This window comes from Corvus moneduloides, chromosome 19, assembly GCF_009650955.1.
Source record: "Corvus moneduloides isolate bCorMon1 chromosome 19, bCorMon1.pri, whole genome shotgun sequence".
Classification (NCBI taxonomy): Eukaryota; Metazoa; Chordata; class Aves; order Passeriformes; family Corvidae; genus Corvus; species Corvus moneduloides.
In genome coordinates this window covers 1351817-1373597 of record NC_045494.1, presented here as the reverse complement: position 1 = coordinate 1373597, position 21781 = coordinate 1351817, and the positions used below count along the sequence as shown (strand labels likewise).

The following is a 21781-nucleotide window of genomic DNA, read 5'->3' as shown; positions in this document are numbered from 1 at the left end:
GCTGGACAGTGCAGCCCTCACTCATCCTGGTGTCCCTGCCTCAGATCCGGGATGGATCCGGGCATTGGGGCATCAGGGCACAGCGGCCCAGCGTGTGCCGGGTGGCACAGGGGCAGAGCGGTGCCCAGTGGCAGCTCGGTGCCCTGGCTGTGAGGTTTGGCACCACTGCTGTGAGCCCGACCCACGGCCGCGCTGCTCCCTGGCTGGAGAGCTCACGGCAGCCCTGCAGCCCTCAGGGTGCCCCAGGAGCAGGGACACAGCTGCCACAGGGCTCACAGGAACATCCCAGTGCAGCACCTGTGTCACCTGTGCACGGCGGTGGCCACACGTGTCCCCACCACAGCATGGCAGAGCTTGACCTGCAAGGCCGGGGCTTCACCCACGCCACCCTGGAGACTTTGGAATTACAGCAGTGCCCAGATGGGGACGTGGCACAGCCAGATGGCAGCTCTGGATCCAAACACCTCCTGCATGAAACCAGTAAATGAGCCATGCACCAGACTGGGGTCCACTGGGCACCATGCAGCCGCAGGGAGGATCCAAGCACGGCACAACGGGCTGATCCCCAGGGAATGCTGATCCCATGGGCTGTGCTGCCGGGTTCCAGCCAAGCGCTGCAGGGACTGAGATCGGACTGCCCAGTGCACCCCCCGTGCCCAGCCAGCACCCCGTGTCTGGGAGGCACCTGGGAGGTGTCCTGGAGGCGTTTGGGAGGCGTTTGGGAAGCGTTTGGGAAGCAGGGTGCTGCTGGCGCACCTTCCCCTGAGCCCGCCCGCCGTTCGCATCCATCCTAATTTGATTTTAAGCAGCTAAGGCTCATCACGCTTTGAAGCGCCCGAGCCATCTGTTCTGCATTAAGGGGTGAAAAACGGCGCGGAGGAGGAGGAGAGGTGGCTCCTGATTCCACATGGATCGTTCCGTGGTGATCCGCCCGCGAAGGTCACGGCGGCCGCCTCGCGCCCAGCACCTCCCGTGCCCCCAGAAAGGCAAACCCACCCTGACCACGGCAGGGCACAGCGGGGATGGGGATCCTGGGGGTCCCCTGTGGGGGGTGAAGGTGGCACCGAGCTCAGGGGGAATCCTCCTCGTCCTCCTGGGAGCCCCGTGCCCCTCCAAGGAGCCCAACCCAGCAGCAGGGGCGGCTGGAGGAGAGGAGGGATCCAGGGAGGGGAACATGATTCGTTAATTCCGAGGTCTCCAGAGAGGCCTCCAGGGACAAGACCGGGTGTTCCTGGTCTTCCCAGGGGATGCCCACAGCAGCTCTTGGAGGGGAGAAGAGTGGGGGCCGCAGTGCTGAGCAGCGCTGACCCCTCATCCCCAGCCCCTTCTGCAGCCTCCTGGCCTCAGTTTCCCTCTCCAGCTGCACCAGCCATCCCAGCTCTGCTCCCTGGGGACAGCTCCTCTCTCCCACCATCCCCGACAGGCCATGGCATCACCAAATCCAGGCTCATGGAGCTCCCACCACGTCACCACGGAGCTGGCACGGATGGGAGCTGCCATTCCCCCCGCCCTGGGCCCAGGGGGAGGGTTCCCGGTGGGTGACAGCCACGTCCCTCCCAAACGAAGGGTCATTACTGCTCATTCCGCCTCTCCCCCATCTGTTGTGACTGTTTACACTCCGCTTGCTAATTAGAGGCTAATTAGTTGGTGCAGAAATTCATCACTTTCCAAGCACAGGCGGCCGCGAGGGGCGTCTCCGGGAACATCTGCACATCTGCCGGCGGCACGGGACGGTGTGGAGCTCCCGTGCCACCCCCTGCCACACCATCCCATGCCAGCAGTGCCCCCTCCACGAAGAAAAGTGCCACCAAGCCCCTCTGTCGCCATCCTGCCCTCACCGCTGACCCCGGGGCTGGGCCGAGCTGCCGGCGGTGGCGGATGGGATTCCAAGGGCTGGCAACAGGGAAGGGGGACAGGGACAGGGACGGTCCCAGCTCTCTCCCTCCCCTGCCGATGACAATCTAATGCCAGGCCCTGGCACGGCACTAATCCCGCCTAATGGGATCACAATCTTGGCCTCTGCACTTTAGTTACATCAGGGCCGGCGGGGCATTAGAGCCGGAGCGGGCGCGGATGTAGGGCAGGGCTCCCGAAAGAGCCGTAATGGATCCTAATTCCCGGCCGTAATGGGCGAGCTGGGAACTAAGCTCCCCTCTTCCCGGCTTCAAATCCCTCTTGATGGGAAGGGACGGGGAGTTTTAAGCCTGGAGGAATCCCGGAATGCCTGCCAAGGGCACGGCTCTGCCTGGCAGCTGCTGGCGGGGGGGTGGTAGGGACGGACGGTGCAGCCCCCTCCTTTCCCCTTCCCCTTCAGGGGCGAGATGGGGATGGGGGCAGGAGATCCAATTCCACAGGTCCCCCCGGGCACCCCCGGAGCACCAGCGGCTCATGGGACACCCGGGTCCCCTCCTGCCTGGCACCACCATCCAGGGGACAACACAGTCCCCACCTCTGCTCGTGTTCAGCACAGGGCCACCCCCCTTAGGGACAGCGGTGACACCCATCCGCTCCCCAGCTCACCCACCGGGAGGTGACCAGCCCAGCGCCCATTCCTGCTAATTACCACAATCCAGCAGGATGCACCGGGAATCCCAATGGAGCCGATGCCCATCAGCACCAGAGGGATGTCCTGAGCCCAGCCCACCCTCACTCCGGGCTCCAGGTACCCAAGAGAGCCCAGCCAACACCAGGGACCAGCAACTGCCTCAGGGAAACAGCTCCATCCTCTTCCTCCTTCCCAACAGCCCTTCTCTGGTCGGTGCAGCTCTGGGAAGTGCCCACTCCACTGCCCACACCCCATCTGGACCACAGAGAGGGGACAGAGCCATGTCCCTGCTGCCCCCACAGCTTCCCAGGGCTCCCCCATCCTTCCCAGGCTATCACCACCCAAAAAGGAGGACGGCAGCCTGGAAAGGAAGATGCCAGCCCAGTAAGGAAGATGCCAGCCCTCCAGGAGCAGTGTCACGGCCACCTGGCACTGCCACCGAGCAGCTCCCGCCCCAGTCCCCCCCCGTCCCCCCCAGCACGGGGAGATGGAGCTAAATCTCTTCGGCATCAGGCTCTCACTGGCTCCGCAGCATGAAGAGATTAAAAAACAATAAAGAGAAAGCGAAACCCTCCGCTATAATTACCAGCCTTTAGCCGCCAGCGGAGGCAGGAGGGAGGGAGGCAAGGAAAAAGGGGGGAAAAGAAACAGAGGAGAAGAAGAAATCCACTAAAATTTTAATAGGAACCACTGCATTTAATTTAACGACACATTTTTTCAATTAGCAGAATAATTGTTTTATTCATAAAATGAGTTTCAATAAGAGGGTAATTTTCCTTTGTTTTTATTATTCATTTGTGGAACATATTCGCAGCACGGTTTCCCGGCGCCACCGCAGCCGCACCACATCTGGGGGGCTGGGGAGGGGGGGAACGTCACCCATGGCTCCCAAAAACAGCACCCATGGGGGGCCAGAGCATCCCTGAGCACCGCGGTGGGGTCACAGCCTCAGCTGGGTGCAAGGACAGGTGGCCCCAGGGGATCCATGCTGGCCATCCAAGGGGTGGTGGGGACGCGGTGGCCCTGGGGACAAACGAATCCCTGCCCGAGCAGCCACCCCTCGGCTGAGTCCCACTCCCAGCTTGTCGGATGCCAGGTGCCCTTGGGAAGCACCAGTTTTTCAGTGGGTGCTGGCAAAGCCACCGGGTCGATTCAATGGCACAGGTCCCCAAGGGCACCGAGCCACCGCCACACCCCGGCACGGCCCCCGGTGCTCCCGGTGTCCCCAGGCAGGGCCCTCCCGGGGTCCCCGGCGGGCGGGTGGCAGGTGCAGGGGGATTAGCGGCTCTCTCCGCCGCTGCCGGAGCCATTAGTATTCCTGAGACACGGCTCCATCCCCTTAATAAAAAGCAAACATGGAATTGAAATGCCGAGCGCTGCCGGCACCTGGGGAGCCACGGAGCGCGACGGTGCTGCCGGGCGGGGACCGAGGGGTCCAGGAACCGCCTGGGGGTGCCAAGAATGAAGCCAAGAACGGGTCAGTGTGGTTTGGGAACCTTGGCCGAGCCCTGCTCGCCCTCCTCCCAGCAGCGGGGCAGGTGCAGAGCAACCTGAGCCACTCCCTGCAGCCTCCGAGGGGATCCCACAGGGTTGGCAGCCGGACAGGACGGCTCCATCCTCCTCATCCCATCACCACCAAAGCCAAAATCACAGAGTCACGGGATCCCAGAGTGGTTTGGGTTGGGAAAGACCTCAGAACCCATCCAGTCCCATTCCCTGCCATGGGCAGGGACACCTTCCACTATCCCAGGGTGCTCCAAGCCCCAATGTCCAGCCTGGCCTTGGGCACTGCCAGGGATCCAGGAGCAGCCACAGCTGCTCTGGGCACCCTGTGCCAGGGCCTCCAACCCTCACAATAAAGAATTCTTCCATGAGATCCAGCCCAGCACTGGCCCTCGGTCCCGATCCCGGCAGAGCCGGCCCTGGAGCAGCCGCAGGGACACCCAGCTGTGCCCTGCTGTCCCCCAGGCTGGGTTGGTGCCACAGGGCAGCCCCGCTACCCACACGGAGCAGTGCCAAAGGCACCCGGCACAGTCCCACCCATCCCATCCCCAGGGATCAGCCCGGCTGCCCCGCACACCGCCCCCCACCCCTCACGGCGGGTCTTTTGATGTGGGTTTTTTTGCCCTTTTTACTAAGAAAAAGACTTATAATTGCAGATGTGACCATTAATCCTCCCAACTTACTTTGTTCCCTTCCTTCCCTGCTTTCCCCTCCCTCCCTTCTCCCCCCACTGAGACCAAGAGCTTTAAAACTCTCCTTCTGGCTATTAATTAAAAGCAACCTCTCCACTGCCGTGAGTGTACTTGCCATAAATTAATAGCAGCCTTCTTAATCAAATCTTATCTCCTCTCCAAGCGCCCGGCGCACGGGGCCGGGTTGGTATCCCAGCCTGCCCAGCCGTGAAATGCAATTCCCGATGCTCCAGTGGCCTCGACAGCTCCGCTACGTCCCCTCCTCCCCGGCGTCTGTACCTGTGCGGGCCCGGAGTCGCCACCTGGGCCGGGAGGGAGGAGAGGGGCCCGGCCACCCCGCGCAGAGGTGGCTCCCGAAGGACACGCTCCATTTCTCAGCCATTTGCCGCGTTTATCCGCAGCCCCTGCGGACGGCACTCGCCTTCCTGAATTATTTAGGAGGGGTTCGGTGCTCCGAGGCAGTGAGAGCCACGGCGGGAAGTCCTGCAGCCGGAGCTGGGGGTGTGGGAAGGCAGCAGGGCCACGGCGCAGCTTTTGGGGGGTCAATTCCTGGACCTGTGAGCTCACGGTGCTCCAGTTTCTACTGGAGAACAGCGTCCCTCCAGTCCCCCAGCCTGGCTCCCCATCCCTGTCTCACCAGGTTTTCCTTGTCCCCACCCACGCCCCAGCCCTTCCCTCTGAGCTGCCAGTTCCCCAATCCCACAGAACTCCCAGACAGCAGGGACAGAGGGGCACCTGGACATGGTGTCCTGCAGCTTCTGGGGCTGCGAATTCCAGCCCTCTCCTTTGCCATGCAGAAAAAACAGTGCTGGGCGTGATTTTCCTTCTTGGCAGAGGCGGCCCTGCCTCCCTGGTGGGCTCGGGCTGGGTCCCCCCCACAGCACCACGGTCCGGGACACAGCGGGGGCTGCGGTGGGAGCCCCACCAAAAAGGAGCTGAGGGGGTTTTCAGCCGAGGCAGAGCAGCCTGGACAGCGCCCGTCCCTCGGCTCCAAGCACACCGGGATCACAGGGATGAACCACCCTCGTGGAGCACGGAAGCGCTGCCGGCGCTCGGGGATGCGGGAGCATCTCACAGCGGCCACATCCCTCCAGTAGCGGAGCCCGGAGCCGTGCCAGGTGCTGAGCCCGTCCTTCCCATGACGAGGGAAGAGCTGGGAGGCTCCAAGGGCTGGCACCGAGTGCCCTCCAGCCGTCTGCCCCCAGCACGTGCCCTGCGATGACCTTTCTGCTGGAACGCGTCCGTCCTTGCTGCGATGCCTCACTGAGCTGCCGGGCTGCTCACAGCACTGGGGGCTGCTGCTCTGCCCTGGGGAAGGGGCACGGGTGGCAGGAGGGGGCTGCTGGCCATGGGCGCGCTGTTCCCTGGGCTCACGTCACGGCTCCTGCCCTGCTGGAGAGACACGGCTGGAGATGGGCACCTCATCTCCATCCAACCCCCTGCTTCCCTGTGCAGCTGCTTCAGCAGTTCCCTCACACGGGAAAAAGGCTTTTGGGGTCATGGGTAGCTCTGGGGATGTGGGGACGCCTCCCATTAAGGGTGCAAGGACATGTGCCCGTGACCCCAGGAGGGCTGGCAGAGGAGGGGAGCCGGAGCTGATGAGGAGCCGGGCTGGACCTGGCAAAGCCCAGAGCTCTGGCACTGCTGCCCTGCTCCCTGAGCCTCCCTCAGAGGGGATTTGGGGTTCCCTACATGCCATAAGATGATTGCAGAGGTGCGGTAATGGGATTAAGGGGGAGGCTGAGGGAGATGCAGACCTGGAGGAGCTGCTCAGCAGAGCACGGCTCCTGCCCGTGTGACACCGCAGGCCTTGCAGAGCCAGACCTTAAACTGATTTCCTTCCCTTAAGTCTCTGGAAAGGTGAAGCTGCAGGAGGGACGTGGGCTCTGCCCCCTCCTCACCCCACAGGAAACCCTGCAGGGCCCCAGTGTGGGCTGGCAGAGGGGTCACGTCCCCACGGTGATCCCCTCAGCCACCCACGTCCTCACACAGGCCCTGGGTCACATCCCCACGCTGGTGCCCACAGCCACCCCTGCCCGCGGCACTGGGTCACATCCCACAGCCACCCCTGCCCGCGGCACTGGGTCACATCCCACAGCCACCCCTGCCCATGGCACTGGGTCACATCCCACAGCCACCCCTGCCCATGGCACTGGGTCACATCCCACAGCCACCTCTGCCCGCGGCACTGGGTCACATCCCACAGCCACCCCTGCCCGCGGCACTGGGTCACATCCCACAGCCACCCCTGCCCATGGCACTGGGTCACATCCCACAGACACCCCTGCCCGTGGCACTGGATCACATCCCACGGCCACCCCTGCCCATGGCACTGGGTCACATCCCACAGCCACCTCTGCCCGCGGCACTGGGTCACATCCCACAGCCACCCCTGCCCATGGCACTGGGTCACATCCCACAGACACCCCTGCCCGTGGCACTGGATCACATCCCACGGCCACCCCTGCCCATGGCACTGGGTCACATCCCACAGCCACCCCTGCCCATGGCACTGGGTCACATCCCACAGCCACCCCTGCCCGCGGCACTGGGTCACATCCCACAGCCACCCCTGCCCGCGGCACTGGCACTGAGAACTCCAGGTGACCCCACAGCGCCTCGGGGAGCAGCACAGTGACCCCAAACCCCCGCAGGGCCCCGTCAGCACCCACCAGCCAGCCGTGGCGATAATCCCCGCTGGCAGCAGGCACCACTCGGGGCGCTCAGTGACATCCCTGTGGCTAATCCAAGCTGACCACTGTAGGGCACGGCCAGGGGGGGCACGGCCGCAGCACCCCCTTCCTGGAAGTGCCCAGCACTCCCCAGATCCCCCCCACAGCCCCATCTCGGGGCAAAGGTGATACTGATGGGGACCATGGCAGTCCCTGCACAGGGATATAGGAGCAGGCCCCCAGCGATGCCCCCCAAGAGCTGTCCCCCTCCTCCTGCGGTCCCCAGCACGGCACTGGTGTCACCTGCAGGCTGCACAGCACTTTTGCCGGTGTCACACCTCATCCATCTCTGCTGGAGATCTGCCGCGGTGCTTCCCGGGCCCAGGTGGGGGAGAAGCCGCAGGGGGGTGATTCCCGGAGCCAGCGGCGCTCAGGAAAAGCCCAGGCAGAGACCAGGAGCTCCAAGCCCAGCCAAGGTGGCCCTGGCAGAGAACGTGGCCAGATCTGCCCTGGCACTGCCAGCACGAGCCCCCTGCACCCAGTGGCTCTGAGTGGAGCTGGCAATGCCCAGCAGGGCCATGGCATCCCCCAGGACAAATGGATGGATGGATGGATGGATGGATGGATGGATGGATGGATGGATGAATGTCCTCCTCCCTCACTGCATCCCGCCAGGCCAGGCCGGTGGGACACGCCGACCACGCTGCCATCTCCCCTTCCTCCTCCCACATCTGTCTCCAGGCCCATACTTATTTATTTATTTGTTAATTAACTGCTGTTTTCATAACAAACGCTCCAGCTTCTCCCAGCCTCCAACAGCCCTGGGGCTGGATTGTTAACTAGGATTTTAATTTGTTAATTAAAAGCAGGATGGCTCCATAACAAGCTCCTCTTCCACAGCCGGGGCTCTTGGCAGGCTCAGCGGGCTGTGGGCAGCCTCACCATGCCCGGGTGAACCCCTCCAGGGATGGGGCATGTGGGGAGGGGGGAGCTCGGCTCCCCCAGGACGAGGGGTGTTGGAAAAGGCTCAGAATCTCCCTTCTCCCAGCAGCGGTGCTGGAGCTGATGCCACCTTCCCCTGCACTCTCACCCCGGCAATCCCTTCCCCAACGCCTCAGCAGCTCCCAGCCCATGTCCCCGGCCATCAGGGATCTCAAACCTGGTGACAGACCCTCCTCTGCCCACCACAGCAGAGCCAGGGCTGTGCCAGCGTTATCCTCTCAGGACTCCCCCGGAGCACAGCCCGGGACAGCCCTCAGTAGCCAGCCCGGTGGCACTGGGGACCCAGCGAGGTGCACCCCGGTGACAACGTGGGTAAGGTAAGGCTTGAAACGCTCCCAGAGCCAACGGAGAAGCATCAGCCCTGGCCGGGAAACAGGGATTTATTCAGCACCGTGGCTGGGAACAGAGCGGGGCTGTGTGCCTGCCCATCCCTGCCGCTGGAAAAACCAACATTTCCCTCCCGGGAAACCCCAAACAGTCACACACACACGGCCCCGTTGTGCGTGCCCAGCCCCGAGCCCGGGGGGCCGACAAGCAGAGCTTTGTGCTCCGAGGCACCGGGCAGCCCCCACGGACCCCCACACCCGGCTCCGAGCACACGGACCCCGGAGTCTGATCCCAGCCCCGGCCCCAGGGCACGCAGCTCCAAACTCAAACGCTGCCAGGAGCTGGAAGGGACCTGCAGCAAAGGAGACAGGGGACAGGAGTCCCCCCAGCCCAGGGACATCCCCAGGGCTGCCCTGCTGCGGGTGGCACAGACAGACATTGTCCTGCTGAGCCTGTCCCCACAAAAGGCACAGCCCCGTCCCCAGCTGGGGCCGTTTAACAAGCTCCAGGCTCTGGACAAAAACTCATTCCCCAGCAAACTCCTTCCGACGGCAGAAATCCTCCGAAGCCCGCGATTACGCAGCTCCGCCGTATCTGGGTCACTGCTGTGAGTCACGGACACCCGGAGAGTGACTCAACGCTATTAGAGGGGCCGGATCCTGCGGCTGATTTTCCCGGGAGAGGCTCCAAAACACTGAGGAAGGGAAGGATCGACGGACATCACCTCCACACCGCCCCCCCACCGGCCACCAGCCGGACGCTCCCCGGGCACGAGAGGGGGTCAAAGTGCATCCCCCTTCCTGCACTTCAGCCCTTCCCAGCCCTTCCCAGCCGAGCCCGGCGCTTCCCCACGAGGATTTGGCAGGAGCAGGCTCCGCACCCAGCTGCCAAGCGAGGTGAGGGTCCCAAGAGCCCGGACCCCGTCCCCAGGGGGTCATCCCCTGCCACCCACCCCACCGAGTGACGCACAAGCCCGGGGCAGCCAGCACAGCTCAGGGCTGGGTTTGGCCCCACGGAACACGCTGAGTGTATCCTCGAGGAATTCCTGGAAGGACACCACAGCCCTGCGTTGTGGCAGCTCCTGGGGTCACAGCGGCCGTAAGGGGGTGGGAAAGCAAAGCCACCACAGACCTGCCCTGCGGGAGCCACAGCAGCACCTGAGATGTCCCTCCTGCCAGGGGCACCCGTGTCCCGCCACCCCCGGCCCCGCAGGATGCTCAGCAGACGGACAGACAAACACACAACAGCCGCTTCCCAGAGAATCCGAACGAGGCGGCGTTCCCAACCGAAAAACCGGCGGGGAAAGAAAAACAGGAGAGACAAACCGCAAGAAAAACCCCACTCAGCCCTTCCCAGGGCACTGACGCAATCGAGTCACCAGCCCCGCGGGATGGAAAATGCTCTGCCAGCTCCCACCCTGCCCGTGCCAGGCGGGATGAAGGCGCTGGCGGCCACAGTCCCCCTCCCCACGGCACGGCCCCGAGCCAGCGGGCACCGGGCACTCGCCCATTTACTGGGGTGTTGCCCAGACATCCTTTTTCCTAAGTATTAATTAGTCATTGCATTGCTCACTTGAAACAGAAATAGCTGTAGCATGACAGCGAACATGAGTTTTGCTTGGAAAAGCTTTTTTTCCAAAGCTTTTCCTTCCCAGACAACCCTGATCTCGGGTGGGGGAAGAACTGGCAGCCTGGCATCCCCCCCCCCAGCCAGCCCTGAATTTCCATGGCAGCGCAGCAAACTCTGGTCATCGCATTTATTCACACACTTGTGGCTCTCGCAGCCAGAGGGGCTTTTCCAGCCAACGCCGCGCCAGCGATTCCAGCCTGACGTGAAGCTTATGGGGAGAAGCCAAGCGAGCGAGACTCCCCCGGCGCCCCGGGGGAAGGGCTCCGGCAGCTCCGTGCCCCGCTCGCCGCACGCGTCTTTGCTTCCACCGCCCTGCACAGCCCCTCTGCCCACCCTGCCAGCGAGGAGAACGGAGACAAGGAGGCGATGAAGGCACCCATCACCTCCCTCCGCGCCGGGGCCGGATGCCGAGCGCTTCCCGGTGCTCAGCCGGCGGGGAGGGCTCTTCTGGCGGCGGCAGAGCTCGGAATGAAACATCCCACCCTAATGAGTTGATTTTATTAGTTTGCGAATGCACTGGGAACTCGTTATCAAAATAAACATCAGTTCACTCCACCGAGCACGGCACCGCACGCCCCGGCAGCGCCGCAGCTGCGGCCGCGCGTGGCTCCCGCCCCGGGACACCCCGCGGGTCCCCCTCGTGCCCCGGCACCGACCAGGGGGGCCAGGGCAGAGGTGCCCACCCTGCCAAGCCCCTTGTGCCACGAGGTTCCCTTCTCCCTTTCACTGCGGGGTTCCAGGCTGGGCACCCAGAGCTCGCTGGGGTGGGACAGCTCCGAGCCCTTGCCACCCCAACAGGTCCCCTGGGAGCTGCTCGGCGCTGGAAGCAGCACCGAGAAGCCCCCAGGCCAGCCCGGAGTCTCCAGCACCCCCGGGAGCCCGTGCGGCACCCAGTGCTGGAGCACCGGAGGGTCGGCAGGTCCCCCTGGGGACAGCCAGGGCAGGAGGCAGCGCCGAGCCCCTCTGGGCAGGGCTGTGGTGAGACGCGGGGGCGCAGCGGGCGCATTGTCCGGCTGCACAGGACGCGCTCCCTTTGGAAGCAGCAGCTAATCCCATTTCATCCCCCTTCACGGCCATCAGCTGTTTTTCAGGCATGCAGGAGGCGGGGTGCTGAAACCGGAGCTATTGTGTCCGCCGGTCCCAGCCCCCTCCGGCCGGCCATCCATCCATCCATCCATCCACCCATCCATCCATCCATCCACCCATCCATCCACCCATCCATCCCGGCCTCACGCTGGGCCGGGGGCCGGCAGCGTGTCCGCATCCCGCTCCATCCCCAACCAGCCTTTCATGGACTGCCAGGAGCTGGGGATCCCAGGAAGAACTCCATCCCCGCAGGCAGGAACAGGGAGCGCGTGTGTCCCCAGCTTCCCTCTTGCCCTGGGGAAATGCCCCCTGGATCCAGCAATTCCCGGTTAAGGGGGTCCAAATCCAGCACTTCCTTTCACCAAGCTGATGAAGGAGACCCACCACTGGGGGGTCCACATCCCATGGCCACCTCTGCTGGCCCAGGGGATGGCCAGAGTCCTCCCACACCACCTGTGCCCATTCCATGCAAGGCACAAGGGACGCCGATCCAAGCCAGGGGTAGCAGGACTCTGCCAGGCACCCCAACCCCTCCCAGCTTTGTACACCCCGAAGTCCCTCCAGGGTCCAGCGATCCCACAGACAAATCCCCATCCCACTCTCTGCCCTGGCAGGACCCCGGTGCTGCCGTGCACGGAGCCAGGAGGGCTCAAGGTTACAGCTGAGGACTCGCAGGTTGTGGGCTCACCCAGCAGTGCAGAAAGCAATTAGCTACCAGGGCTAAAATTAGTTCAGCGGCTTCTCCTGCTAATGGTCAAACTCATCAAGGCTTCCCTGCACCCGGGGCCTCGGCACAGACAGGGAGGGAGGCATGGGAGCAGCTCACGCATTCCTGGGTCCCCTTCCCACTGTACCCAGCGCCATCAGGCATCAGGACACCAGCCAGCCCCACAGTCCCCTTGCCACCGTCCCCACCACCACCCCTGCCCTGTGCCTCGGTTTCCCCTCACTGCCCAGGCTGGAGGGAAGCTCCTGGCATGCTCAGGAGCTGCCACGTGTCAGGGTGGGTGGTGGAGACAATGATGGCTGGCAGGGAGGGAGAGTGGCTTCAGCACAGGGGACCCCAGCATTCCTGGAATCGCCACCATGCCATCCCAGGGCCAGCCGGGATGCCCAGCTGCTGGCACGCAGCAGCAGCTGATCCCAGGGCGTTCAGGGAGTCATGGAATGGTTCGGGTTGGAAGAGGCTTAGAGCTCATCTTGTCCCACCCCTGCCATGGGCAGGGACAGCTTGCATAGACCAGGTTCTTCCAAGCCCCGTCCAACCTGGCCTTGGTCCCCTTCCCCAGCCCATGGTGGTGACACTGATCCACACGGGAAGGTGACAGCCCAGAACATCCAGTCACAGCGTCCCCAGGGATGGCCCTGCTCCAGGCCGAGAGCCCCCACGCCCCAAGTCTCCATTCCTGGGGGCCCCATCAGAGCAGAGAGACAAAGGGGGCCGGGGACCAGCTGCAGCCCGGGAATGTCCCCTGTCCTCGGCCCCCGTTCCCAGGGATCAGGTTTCCCAGTTCCCAGGCAACCCGAGCCCGGCATGGCTTTCCAGGCAGGCATTCCTGCACCCCCGGGGCTGGGGGCGAGGGGAGGGTGGGGAGGGGGGCCGCCAAGGGGGCCACTGCCTGCCCCGGGCACTGGCAGGTGCTGGGAGTCAGGCTGGGGAGAGGCACCGGAAGGTGAGGCAGCACTGGGAGGGGGGTGCAGGATGTATCCCCAAAGCTGGGAGTGGGACATGCACCCCAAGAGCCAGTCTCCAAACCCATGGAGGGTGCTGAGGGCAGTGCCCATGCCAGTGGCGTCGCCAGCATGCCCAGGATGTGAGGGATGCCAAGCGTGGCCAGCAGAGCAGGGAGCTGCTGCCAGCACGTTCCTGCTTGCCAGCGGGGTGGAGTGACAGAAACAGGTCCTGAGGCTGGATCCACCTCCCTGGATGGGGAAACCGTGGGGATGAGGGTGGTCCCTGGCATCACCACCACATCTAAGTGATCCTGACCCCATGTCCTATCCATCAGCTCCATGCCACGCTCCGCTACACTGGCAGAGAAGCTCCCAGGACACCCCAGTGCCCCCCACCCTGGGCCATCCCAGCTCCACAGGGCTGCTGGATCCCCCCAGGGCTCCTGGATCCCCTCGGGTGCTTTGGAAGCCCAAGGCGCAGTGCCATGGGGCACCAGTGGAGCACCAGAGCCACCAGCCCTGGCACAACCGCGGGCACGGCGGGGGCTCAGCTCGCCCTTCGTTAGCACAATCACATCACCTCTGACAGCAGCATATTTCTCCCCGGCCGTTTCTCACCCAGCCACACGCCAGCCACTCGCTAATGAGCTCGGGGCAGTAACGAGGGCTCAGAGAGGAGGGCACCCTCCGCTCACCCACCCTCCCAGCACCCAGCGGGTTCTGCTCCCACACGGCGCTGCCCCACGGGGCCATTTCTCCCCAGGCACTGCCTGTGCCGCTGCTGCAAACACCAACACAGCCCCAAACCAGTTTGTGTAGGGCCTACGGTAACGCGTGTGTGGCTGGAGCTCATCCCCAGGCAGGAACCAGACACAGGCACGGGCTGGGGACAAGGACACGGCTCACGGAGTGGCGGGGGCAGGGTCACCCCTCGTCACAGCACCCGCCAGCCTCCCTCCTCCCGGTTTAATTATCACCATTTTCCCAGGTTCTCAAGCAGCCGAGCATCCGCCTGCTCCCTCCTTCCCGCTCTCCTCCAGCTCCTGCGTGTGCTCCTGCTGAGCGGAAATGCCACCGCAGCCCAGTCCCCGTCACTAAGGGACGAGCAGCACTCGACGTTGTCACTCACCCTGGTCCCCGGATGGCATCGGGGCAGGAGCTGTTCAGCCGCCGCCAGCTCTCCCTTCCCACCGGCGCTGCCAGCTGGAGGTGAGTACGAGCTCCCATCACCATCCCACTGGCAGCTCTCATCCTGCCTGTTCTCCTCAGCTGGCACCCCAAACCTTTGGGGACCAGCGCAGTGACAGGGCACAGTGACACCGCCTGCCTGGGACAGGACTGTATTCCCCTCCCTTATCGTTATCAGGTCATCAAAATTTCATCATCGCTGTGCCCAAGCACTAATGGCTTCCCAAGCAGCATCAAATTTTAATCTTCCCTTCCTCTCCCCTAAAAGCCACTCTCCTTCCCGAGCCGGAGCCTTGCACGAGGCCACCAGCAAATGTGGCAGCGCTGGCAGGGACGAGCGAGCCAGGGAAGGAAACCCTGGGCTCAGCCATCCCCTCCTGCCCTGATGCCATCAGCACAGAGGAACCAGCAGCTCTTGTCACCGAAGTCCCGGCGTGAGCCCGGCACCAGCATCACGTTCCCAGGAAGGGCAGGGACTTGTCCTTGTCCCCCTCCTGCCCAGCCCCACAGGGAACCGTGTGTGCAGACGTGCCCAGGCCCCACACACGGGGAGAGAAGATGCTGGAACTCCCCTGCTGCCACCTCTAATAAGCCTCTTTGGTGGAAGCTGCCCATGGCAGGCCTCTGCCCCAAATCCCGTCTGGAACCTTAAGCCTCCCAAATCCCTCCTGGGACTGGCCGCAGCCTTCTCAATCCCATTAGAGGTGCTGTGCCAGCACGGGGGGTCCCGGGCTGTGCCCCCAGCACCGGATGTGGGGAAACCACATCTCTGGGTGTCAGAAAATCTACAAACAGTGAGCAGGAGGGGGCTAGGGACCCCCAGGCTCCCCCCAGCTCTTGGGGAGCCCTTTATTGCCTTGTTCAGCCAGAGGAGCCTTTGCTGGCAGGGTGGGCTGCCCGTGCCCCCAGCCCTGGCACAGCCCCCGGGCCCGGCACAGGTCGCACTGCGACAGCTCCCACCCGGGCAGCGCTGCCGGCTGAGCCTTCCCCCGGCTCCGCATTGGGCTCCGGGTAATTAGCACGAGGCCCCTAATCAATAAGTTATTTTTTGCCACGGGTAATTAATAATCACACAGCACAGACGGGCTGTAATTAAACTTCCATCCCCTCTCTCACGGGCAGCGAGGGGCCTTTTTTCTACCAACCACAGGTATGGAGGTGCCTCACCCCGTGCCCGGGCAGCCCCTGCGCCCCGGCCGGGGAGGTCTCGCGCCGTCGCCTCCTCCTTCCCTTCCCGATTGATCCCGTTCTCTTTGGCTGCCAGAATCAATAGCCCCGGCACAAAGCGCTGCTGCCCCTCGCTGCCAGCCCTGCCTGCCCCACCGCAGTGGGGACAAACCGGAGCCTGGAGCCCTGTGCCGGGCTGTTCCCAGCCCCATCACCCCACTCCCTGTCCATCCCAGCGGGATGCAGCGGAGAGCGCCGGCACCCCACGGGCACCGCAGCCGGGAGGTGACCCTGCTGGCGCGTCCCCAGTGCCACCCGCGGCAGGGGAGGCGGGCACGTGCCAGGCTTTGGGAATGATCCCTCCAGCAGATCCAGCTCGCTCGTGGCCGCTGCCACGCCGGGGCCGGGCACCGAGCAATGTCACAGCGCCCGCGAGGACGTGACACGCGCCGCAGAGAGCCAGAGCCGCAAAGCTCGGCTCCTGCGCCAGGAGAGCAGAGCAAAGCCCCTTCCCCACCCCTCCAGAGGGCTGGGGCACAGGCAGCCCCACATCTTCCACCCCACAGCGAGACCCCGGAGCCCCACGCATGAATGGAAGGAGATTGGGTCACCCCGGGAGCCCGTCCCGCAGGCAGGGAACAAACGGATCACAGGGGACCCGCCAGCCGGAGACGCCAGCCAGGAGAAGAGAAACTCGGCAAGGGAGTGAATCAATCAAAGAGACCTTCAGAGCTCCCCACACAGGGCCTGCCCGGATAATATACTGCCGCTTTAGATGTTATGTTCTGAACTTAATTACTGAGAAATTATAGCAGTGCTGGGGGAGGCTCAGGGGGAGCGGGAGCACGGGAGCGCACAGGGACTTCTGGCTCCACTTGCTGCCACAAACAAGGGCAAGAAATGTCGTGGGTGAGGACCCCCGGCGCTGCGCTCAGCTGTGCCCCCCCCGTTTCCAGTCTGGATCTGCTCAGTCCAAGCGCAGGGACAGAGGCAGCCACGCTGCAGCCCTGCCAGCCGGGAGCCTCCTCTCCAGGCCCGCAGGTACCCTCACAGCCAGGAAGGGGACCACAGGGTCCCCCCGGCCCCTCTGAACCCCAGCTGCACCCCAAAGGGCCACAAACTATTTTTATATCCCTGTGGGGTAGCGGAGCAGCTAAAACCAGCCTGTGCTGTGCCCGAGCCCCAAGGGCAAGGAGCAGAGAAGGGCTCACCCTGCCCAGCAGCCCTGCAGCCCCCAAGGGTTGTTGAGGTGCAGTGGGAGCCCCAGGCACCCACAGGGGCTCGGGGGTGCAGACTCCCCCAGCCCCCTGCTAGCTCGTACCAGCAGCTGGAAGTCGATGGACCAACATCAGGGTAGGAGCTGCTCCCTGGGAATCCCCCAAACTTGCACCCCGGATTTTGGGGTACAATGGGGTCCCCGGGGAGGGGGTGGGGGAGAATGGGCGACGCTACCCCCGCGGTTGCTCACCCTCCCAGTGTGGTCCAGCACAGACTCTACTTCATGCTCAGTGCAACACGTTCCCCCCATCTCCTGCTTGAGGGCAGTTATGGGGAAGAGGAGGCAGAGCAGAGCCATGCTGCTCGTCCCCCTGAACCCCTCCGGACACCGCGCTGCACCCGGCACCGGCGGGCCCCGAGTCCTGGCTCCGGGGAGGCTTTGCGAATATCACGGATGCTGCTCTTCCCCCGGCAGGAGCTCCGGAGCCGCCTCCTTCCCAGCCCCCGGCTGGCACACCGATCTCCCAGCCCGGGGTAGCAGAAGGCTCGGTCGAGGGGTGCAGCGCGGGGACCCTCCATCTCTCCGTAGTCCATCTCCCGCCGCCCCTCTCATCTCCTTACCTTGGGCGCCGGCTCCCGGGGGGCCGGGCAGGGCGAGCACGGCGAAGCAGAGCAGCCCCCAGCTCCGGAGCCGGGCCATGGCTCCGCCGAGACAAGCTGGGGGGGTTGCGGGGGGAGAACTTCCCCGACTTTATAATCCGGGCGGCTCTGGCGCAGGGACCCCCGCAGCAGCGCTGCTCAGGGGGAGGCGAAGGCGCCGGGGTGAAGGGCTCCTCGTGGGGCTGGGGGCGGTCCGCAGGCAGCTCCCCACCATCGGCAGCTTCCCCAGGGACGTGCGGAGCCGGGACCACCAAATCCGGAGCGGAGCCGGCAGCCGAGCCCCTCCCCGAGCGCTGCGCCCCGCGTCAGGGAAGGGGACGGGAAGCGCAGGGCGCCGCGCCCCCGGCCCCTCCTGCCCGCCCGGGCTCCATGGGGGCCGGGTCCCCGTCGCTCCGGGGCCGAACGAAAAGTTTGGGGGCGGGGGGCGGCCCCTCCCCAGCGCTCAGCTTTTGCCTAGGGACATCTCCTCCTCGGCGGCTCCGGGCGACAGGGGGAGGGTTCGTCCCCGGCAGGAATGGGGGAAAGTGCGGCAGCGGCGGGCGGCGGCGCGGGGTCCCGCTCGGAGCCGCCGGCGGTGCGCCGCGGGCGGACTGGCGGCGCCGCGCCGACCCCTCTCGGCGCTCCGGCCGCTGCTGCTCCTCCTGCGCGGTGCGGCGGCGGAGTGAGCGGCGGCGGCGGGGCTCGGCGGAGCCGGAGGCAGCCCGAACAGGGGAGGCGGGGAGACGGCGCGGCCCCGAGCGCTACCCAGCGGCCGCGGAGGGAGCGGGCGCGTCCCCACCGGCCGCCCCCGGTTCGTGCGGAGCGGGCGGGTCCCCCCCGCCCCCGGTGCCCCCGCTGTAGAAGCAGCGGCTCCTGTCTGCAGCTCCCACCCTAAACCCTCGGTGCTCCAGTCCCCCCAACAGCGCTCAGAGCATCAGCGCTCGACCCCAGCGAAGAGGACACAGCACATCCCCCAGGTAGCTCTAAGGCAGAACTCAATGACACAGGATTACCAAAGCAAACATTTTAGGCTTCTCAGAAAAAAACCCAACAAAACTTTTAACCCCAGAGATGACCCAGTGGCACCTCCCTGACAACACACCACCACATTAGGCCTGATCCTGCAATTCCTCAAGCCCAGAGCTCCCAACAGGATCACACATCCTTAAAAGATGTCTGTGCTTTCTGCTAGCACATAGCACAGTGCCTTGCATTAGGTAGGGGAAAGCAGCTCAGTCACGGCTGCTACCGAGCATTAACACCCAAGGACCTGCACCATCTGCACAGGAGGAAATACCCATCCGGAATTCTGGATCAGCCTCCTGAGCACACACGGCACCTCTGAGCCAAGGGACCTGCAAGGATCAGGGTGAAATGAAAGCATGAGCAGATTAGCCTGGAGCCAGCCCCGGCACTGCCAGGTCACACCAGGGCAGGGACGGAGGGAACACTCTCCCACAGGCATTGATAGAGCTGCGTGTGACAGTGCCCGGGCACCGGTGTGCATTTCCACTACAATGTAACACTCACGTGTAAATCCTGCACAGTCCTTGCAGGGACAATGCCTGTGTGCACGTTGCATATTTGGAGAGCTACTGCCAAATTTCCCATCGACCTCTTGAAGAGAGACTGAACAATAACCCAGCACTTGCCCACCCCGGCATTAATCAGCTCCGTGGCTGGCATTCTCAACCGAGATGATGGGATCAATGTGCTGTGGGAAGCAGCAATCCTGGCTCACCCCTCAGGGAGGTGTTTCCCGCTGCCGGCTGGAACAAGCAGAGGGAGAGGCTGCCCTGCCGGGGTGAGCTCAGCCCCCGTCGGGGGTTCAGATCCATTCCCCAGGCACCTCTACACGAGCTGCAGCCACAATAACACTCAGCACGCTCCCAGGCCCATGCAGGATCAGGGCTTTGTTCCATGAAGAACAGGAATTCCTGTCTCCAGGGCCATAAATCCAGGTCTGACCCTGGTGCCAGCACTGATTTATGGTTATTACCATTAATCTTGCAGAGCTGTGAGTAGTTTATTACCCACTTGCACAGGTACCTGGTTCTCCACGGTCACCCAGACTGATTGAGTCTGGATCTCACATCGATGTTCCGACCAGAGCACATCCCCCTTCCCAGTGCTGCCAGCTCTGTGCCAGCTCTCCTCTGCCCAAATCCCTCCAAGCAGGAGCAAGTTCCAGCAGGTAACACCACACCTGTCTTCAGACACGTGTGGAAGAGCCCGGAGCTGCTCTGTACAGCGCTGGCACATGCCAGGGATCAGAGAGGGCGGCGGGCTCCGGTGGCCCCACATTGCCACCCACCCCGTGTCCCTGAGGACATTCCAGGTGACGCCCGGGTAGGAGGCTGTGTCCTCCCCGTGCTGCTGGGTCACCCCGGCCCCACACAGAGCATTTCTCCATCTCCCATGAGTTTTGGCCCCCTCCTCCAGCAACATTACTGGGAATCCCAACTTGGCCTACAATTTGGGGCAGCACCACTTACAATTACAGCAGGAATCGTGACAGCACATCCCTACAGACCGCCGTGAGCCACATCACACGGCTCCTGCCTCTCCAAGACTCCTCTAAAAGGGGTTTTTGAGCTCCTCTCTCAATCGCTGACGCCGGCACGGGGGTCTCCAGTCCCCACCGGCAGCTGCACATCTCCGAGCTGCGGCCGGAGCCCCGGCCAAGGAGGGGCCGGCCCCGCGAAGCCGCCGGCCGCGGGCAGCAGGAACCCGCCCCGGGGCTATTTGCGGATGTGAACGCTGTTATTTTGCCTCCTGCTTGAAGAGGGCGCATCAAAGTCAAACCCAAAATACGGCGCTGGGCTTGAATTAAAAACTCTTGTCTGAAACCAAGGCAAGTTCCAAAAAAAGATCAAGGCTTTGTTTGAAATGTAAAAGTCTTTGCTGGCTTGTCAGGAGCTTTGGGGACCAGCATTATCCAAAGGCTGCAGGACAAACAGCCAAGAGCTTCAGCCGTCCTCAGCATCCCTCACCTTCCTCAGAGGAGGCACCGACTCCCAGCAGCATCCCTGTTCCTTGAGCAGGAGAGCAGCATCCACAATCCCTGCTCTGGGAAAGGGCTGGGAAGCGCAAGGAGAGGTCGGAAGCGCTGCCCTTGAGTGAGAGACTCCAGGAGCTCAGTCCTTCTGCGCTATCAAAGGGGAGAGGAGATGGATGTAAGCACAGGCTGTCAGCACCGACGCAGGGAAGAGAAATTGGATCCGGGAGGCTCGGCAGCCTCACGGACAGCAGGGTAACAAGCTCCCACAGGCAGCAAGAGAAGCCAGAACAATCCAGACCAGCAACAACGTGCACATTTCTAACAGGGAGGATAACTCTGGCTGCAGCAAGGCTCCCTAACACCTATTTTTTTGTAATTAAGATTGAAAGAGGCATTTTTCTCCAGAAGCATCAGCTCTGCTGGAAGAGTCAATGTGGAGTAGCGCTGCAGGCCAGAGCAACCTCTGCAATCATTTAACTGCTCCCTTCAAACCTGGGCTTAGCACAGGTCCCCTCTCCCCAGGGCTGCAGCTTGGGATGAGTCACAGCCACCTCATTCCCTGGGCCCTGAGGGCCCTCCCCAGCCCTGGAAGGCCACACACAGGCAAAGGCCCCATTTTTGGCAGGGCTGAAGCTGCCTCTCCTTGAAGGGCATCAAACAGGGCTCCACACCGCCCTCGGGAGCTGTGCAAGGAGCCTCTAAAGAGGCTCAGAACAGAAACATCTTAAATCTTTTGTAAGTTAAAAAAATACCAAGGAAAAGAACAGCACCAGGAGCGCGCCCTCTCCTTCCTGCCGGGGCTGCTCCTCTTCCCGGCCCTGCAGCTCTCTCCCAGCATCAGCTGTTCGGGGCATCTCAGCCCAATTAAGATCTTCCTTCAAGCCCCCAGCAAGCCCGTGCTCGATACCGGGGACTCTGAGCTGGCGGAGAGCAGCGCAGCGTCACCTCCCCAGCACTGGGGACAGGACTCCCATGTCCGAGCTGGAATCTGGCTCTCTCCTTGGAGAGCTTTGGGAACAAGCCACGAAGGGCCAGAGATTTTGCAGGGAGACCCACCCGTGGCTGCCTTTGCTCTACTCCACCTCTGCACCCATCAGATGGGCACAAGTAATCCACAAACCGCTGGAGCAGGGGGTTAAGGGTGGATGTGGGGACCATGGGACCCCCACCAAGCCAAACCACCCCTGGTTCCCATCCAAACACGAGGGTTTGGCACACGGAGCACCCCCACGGACTCCCAAACCCCCGCTGGTGTTGGCATTAAAGCTCCTTCTCCTGCTCTGAAGCCCCTCTAATTGAGCACCCCGGGACAGCTCCTCACCTTCCCCTCTGCCTGTGCAGAGCGCAGGTGGAAGGCACTGATCCCAGCAGCCGGGGAGGCAGGCAGAGCAGGAGCCTTTGCTCCGTCCAAAGCTTTTATCCTCCTCCCCGCAGCGCC

General features: G+C 63.5%; 1 protein-coding gene across 1 annotated transcript in view; it reads right to left on the bottom strand.

The window, feature by feature from the left end:
* SDK2 (sidekick cell adhesion molecule 2) overlaps positions 1-17948 on the bottom strand; it is a 44582-nt gene extending 26634 nt beyond the window's left edge. Inside the window, exon 1 of the mRNA XM_032129019.1 lies at positions 17325-17948. Within this exon, the coding sequence (XP_031984910.1) occupies positions 17325-17403 (79 nt within the window). The 5' untranslated portion in view covers positions 17404-17948. The remainder of the gene's footprint in view (positions 1-17324) is intronic.
* Positions 17949-21781: the final 3833 nt, after the last annotated feature.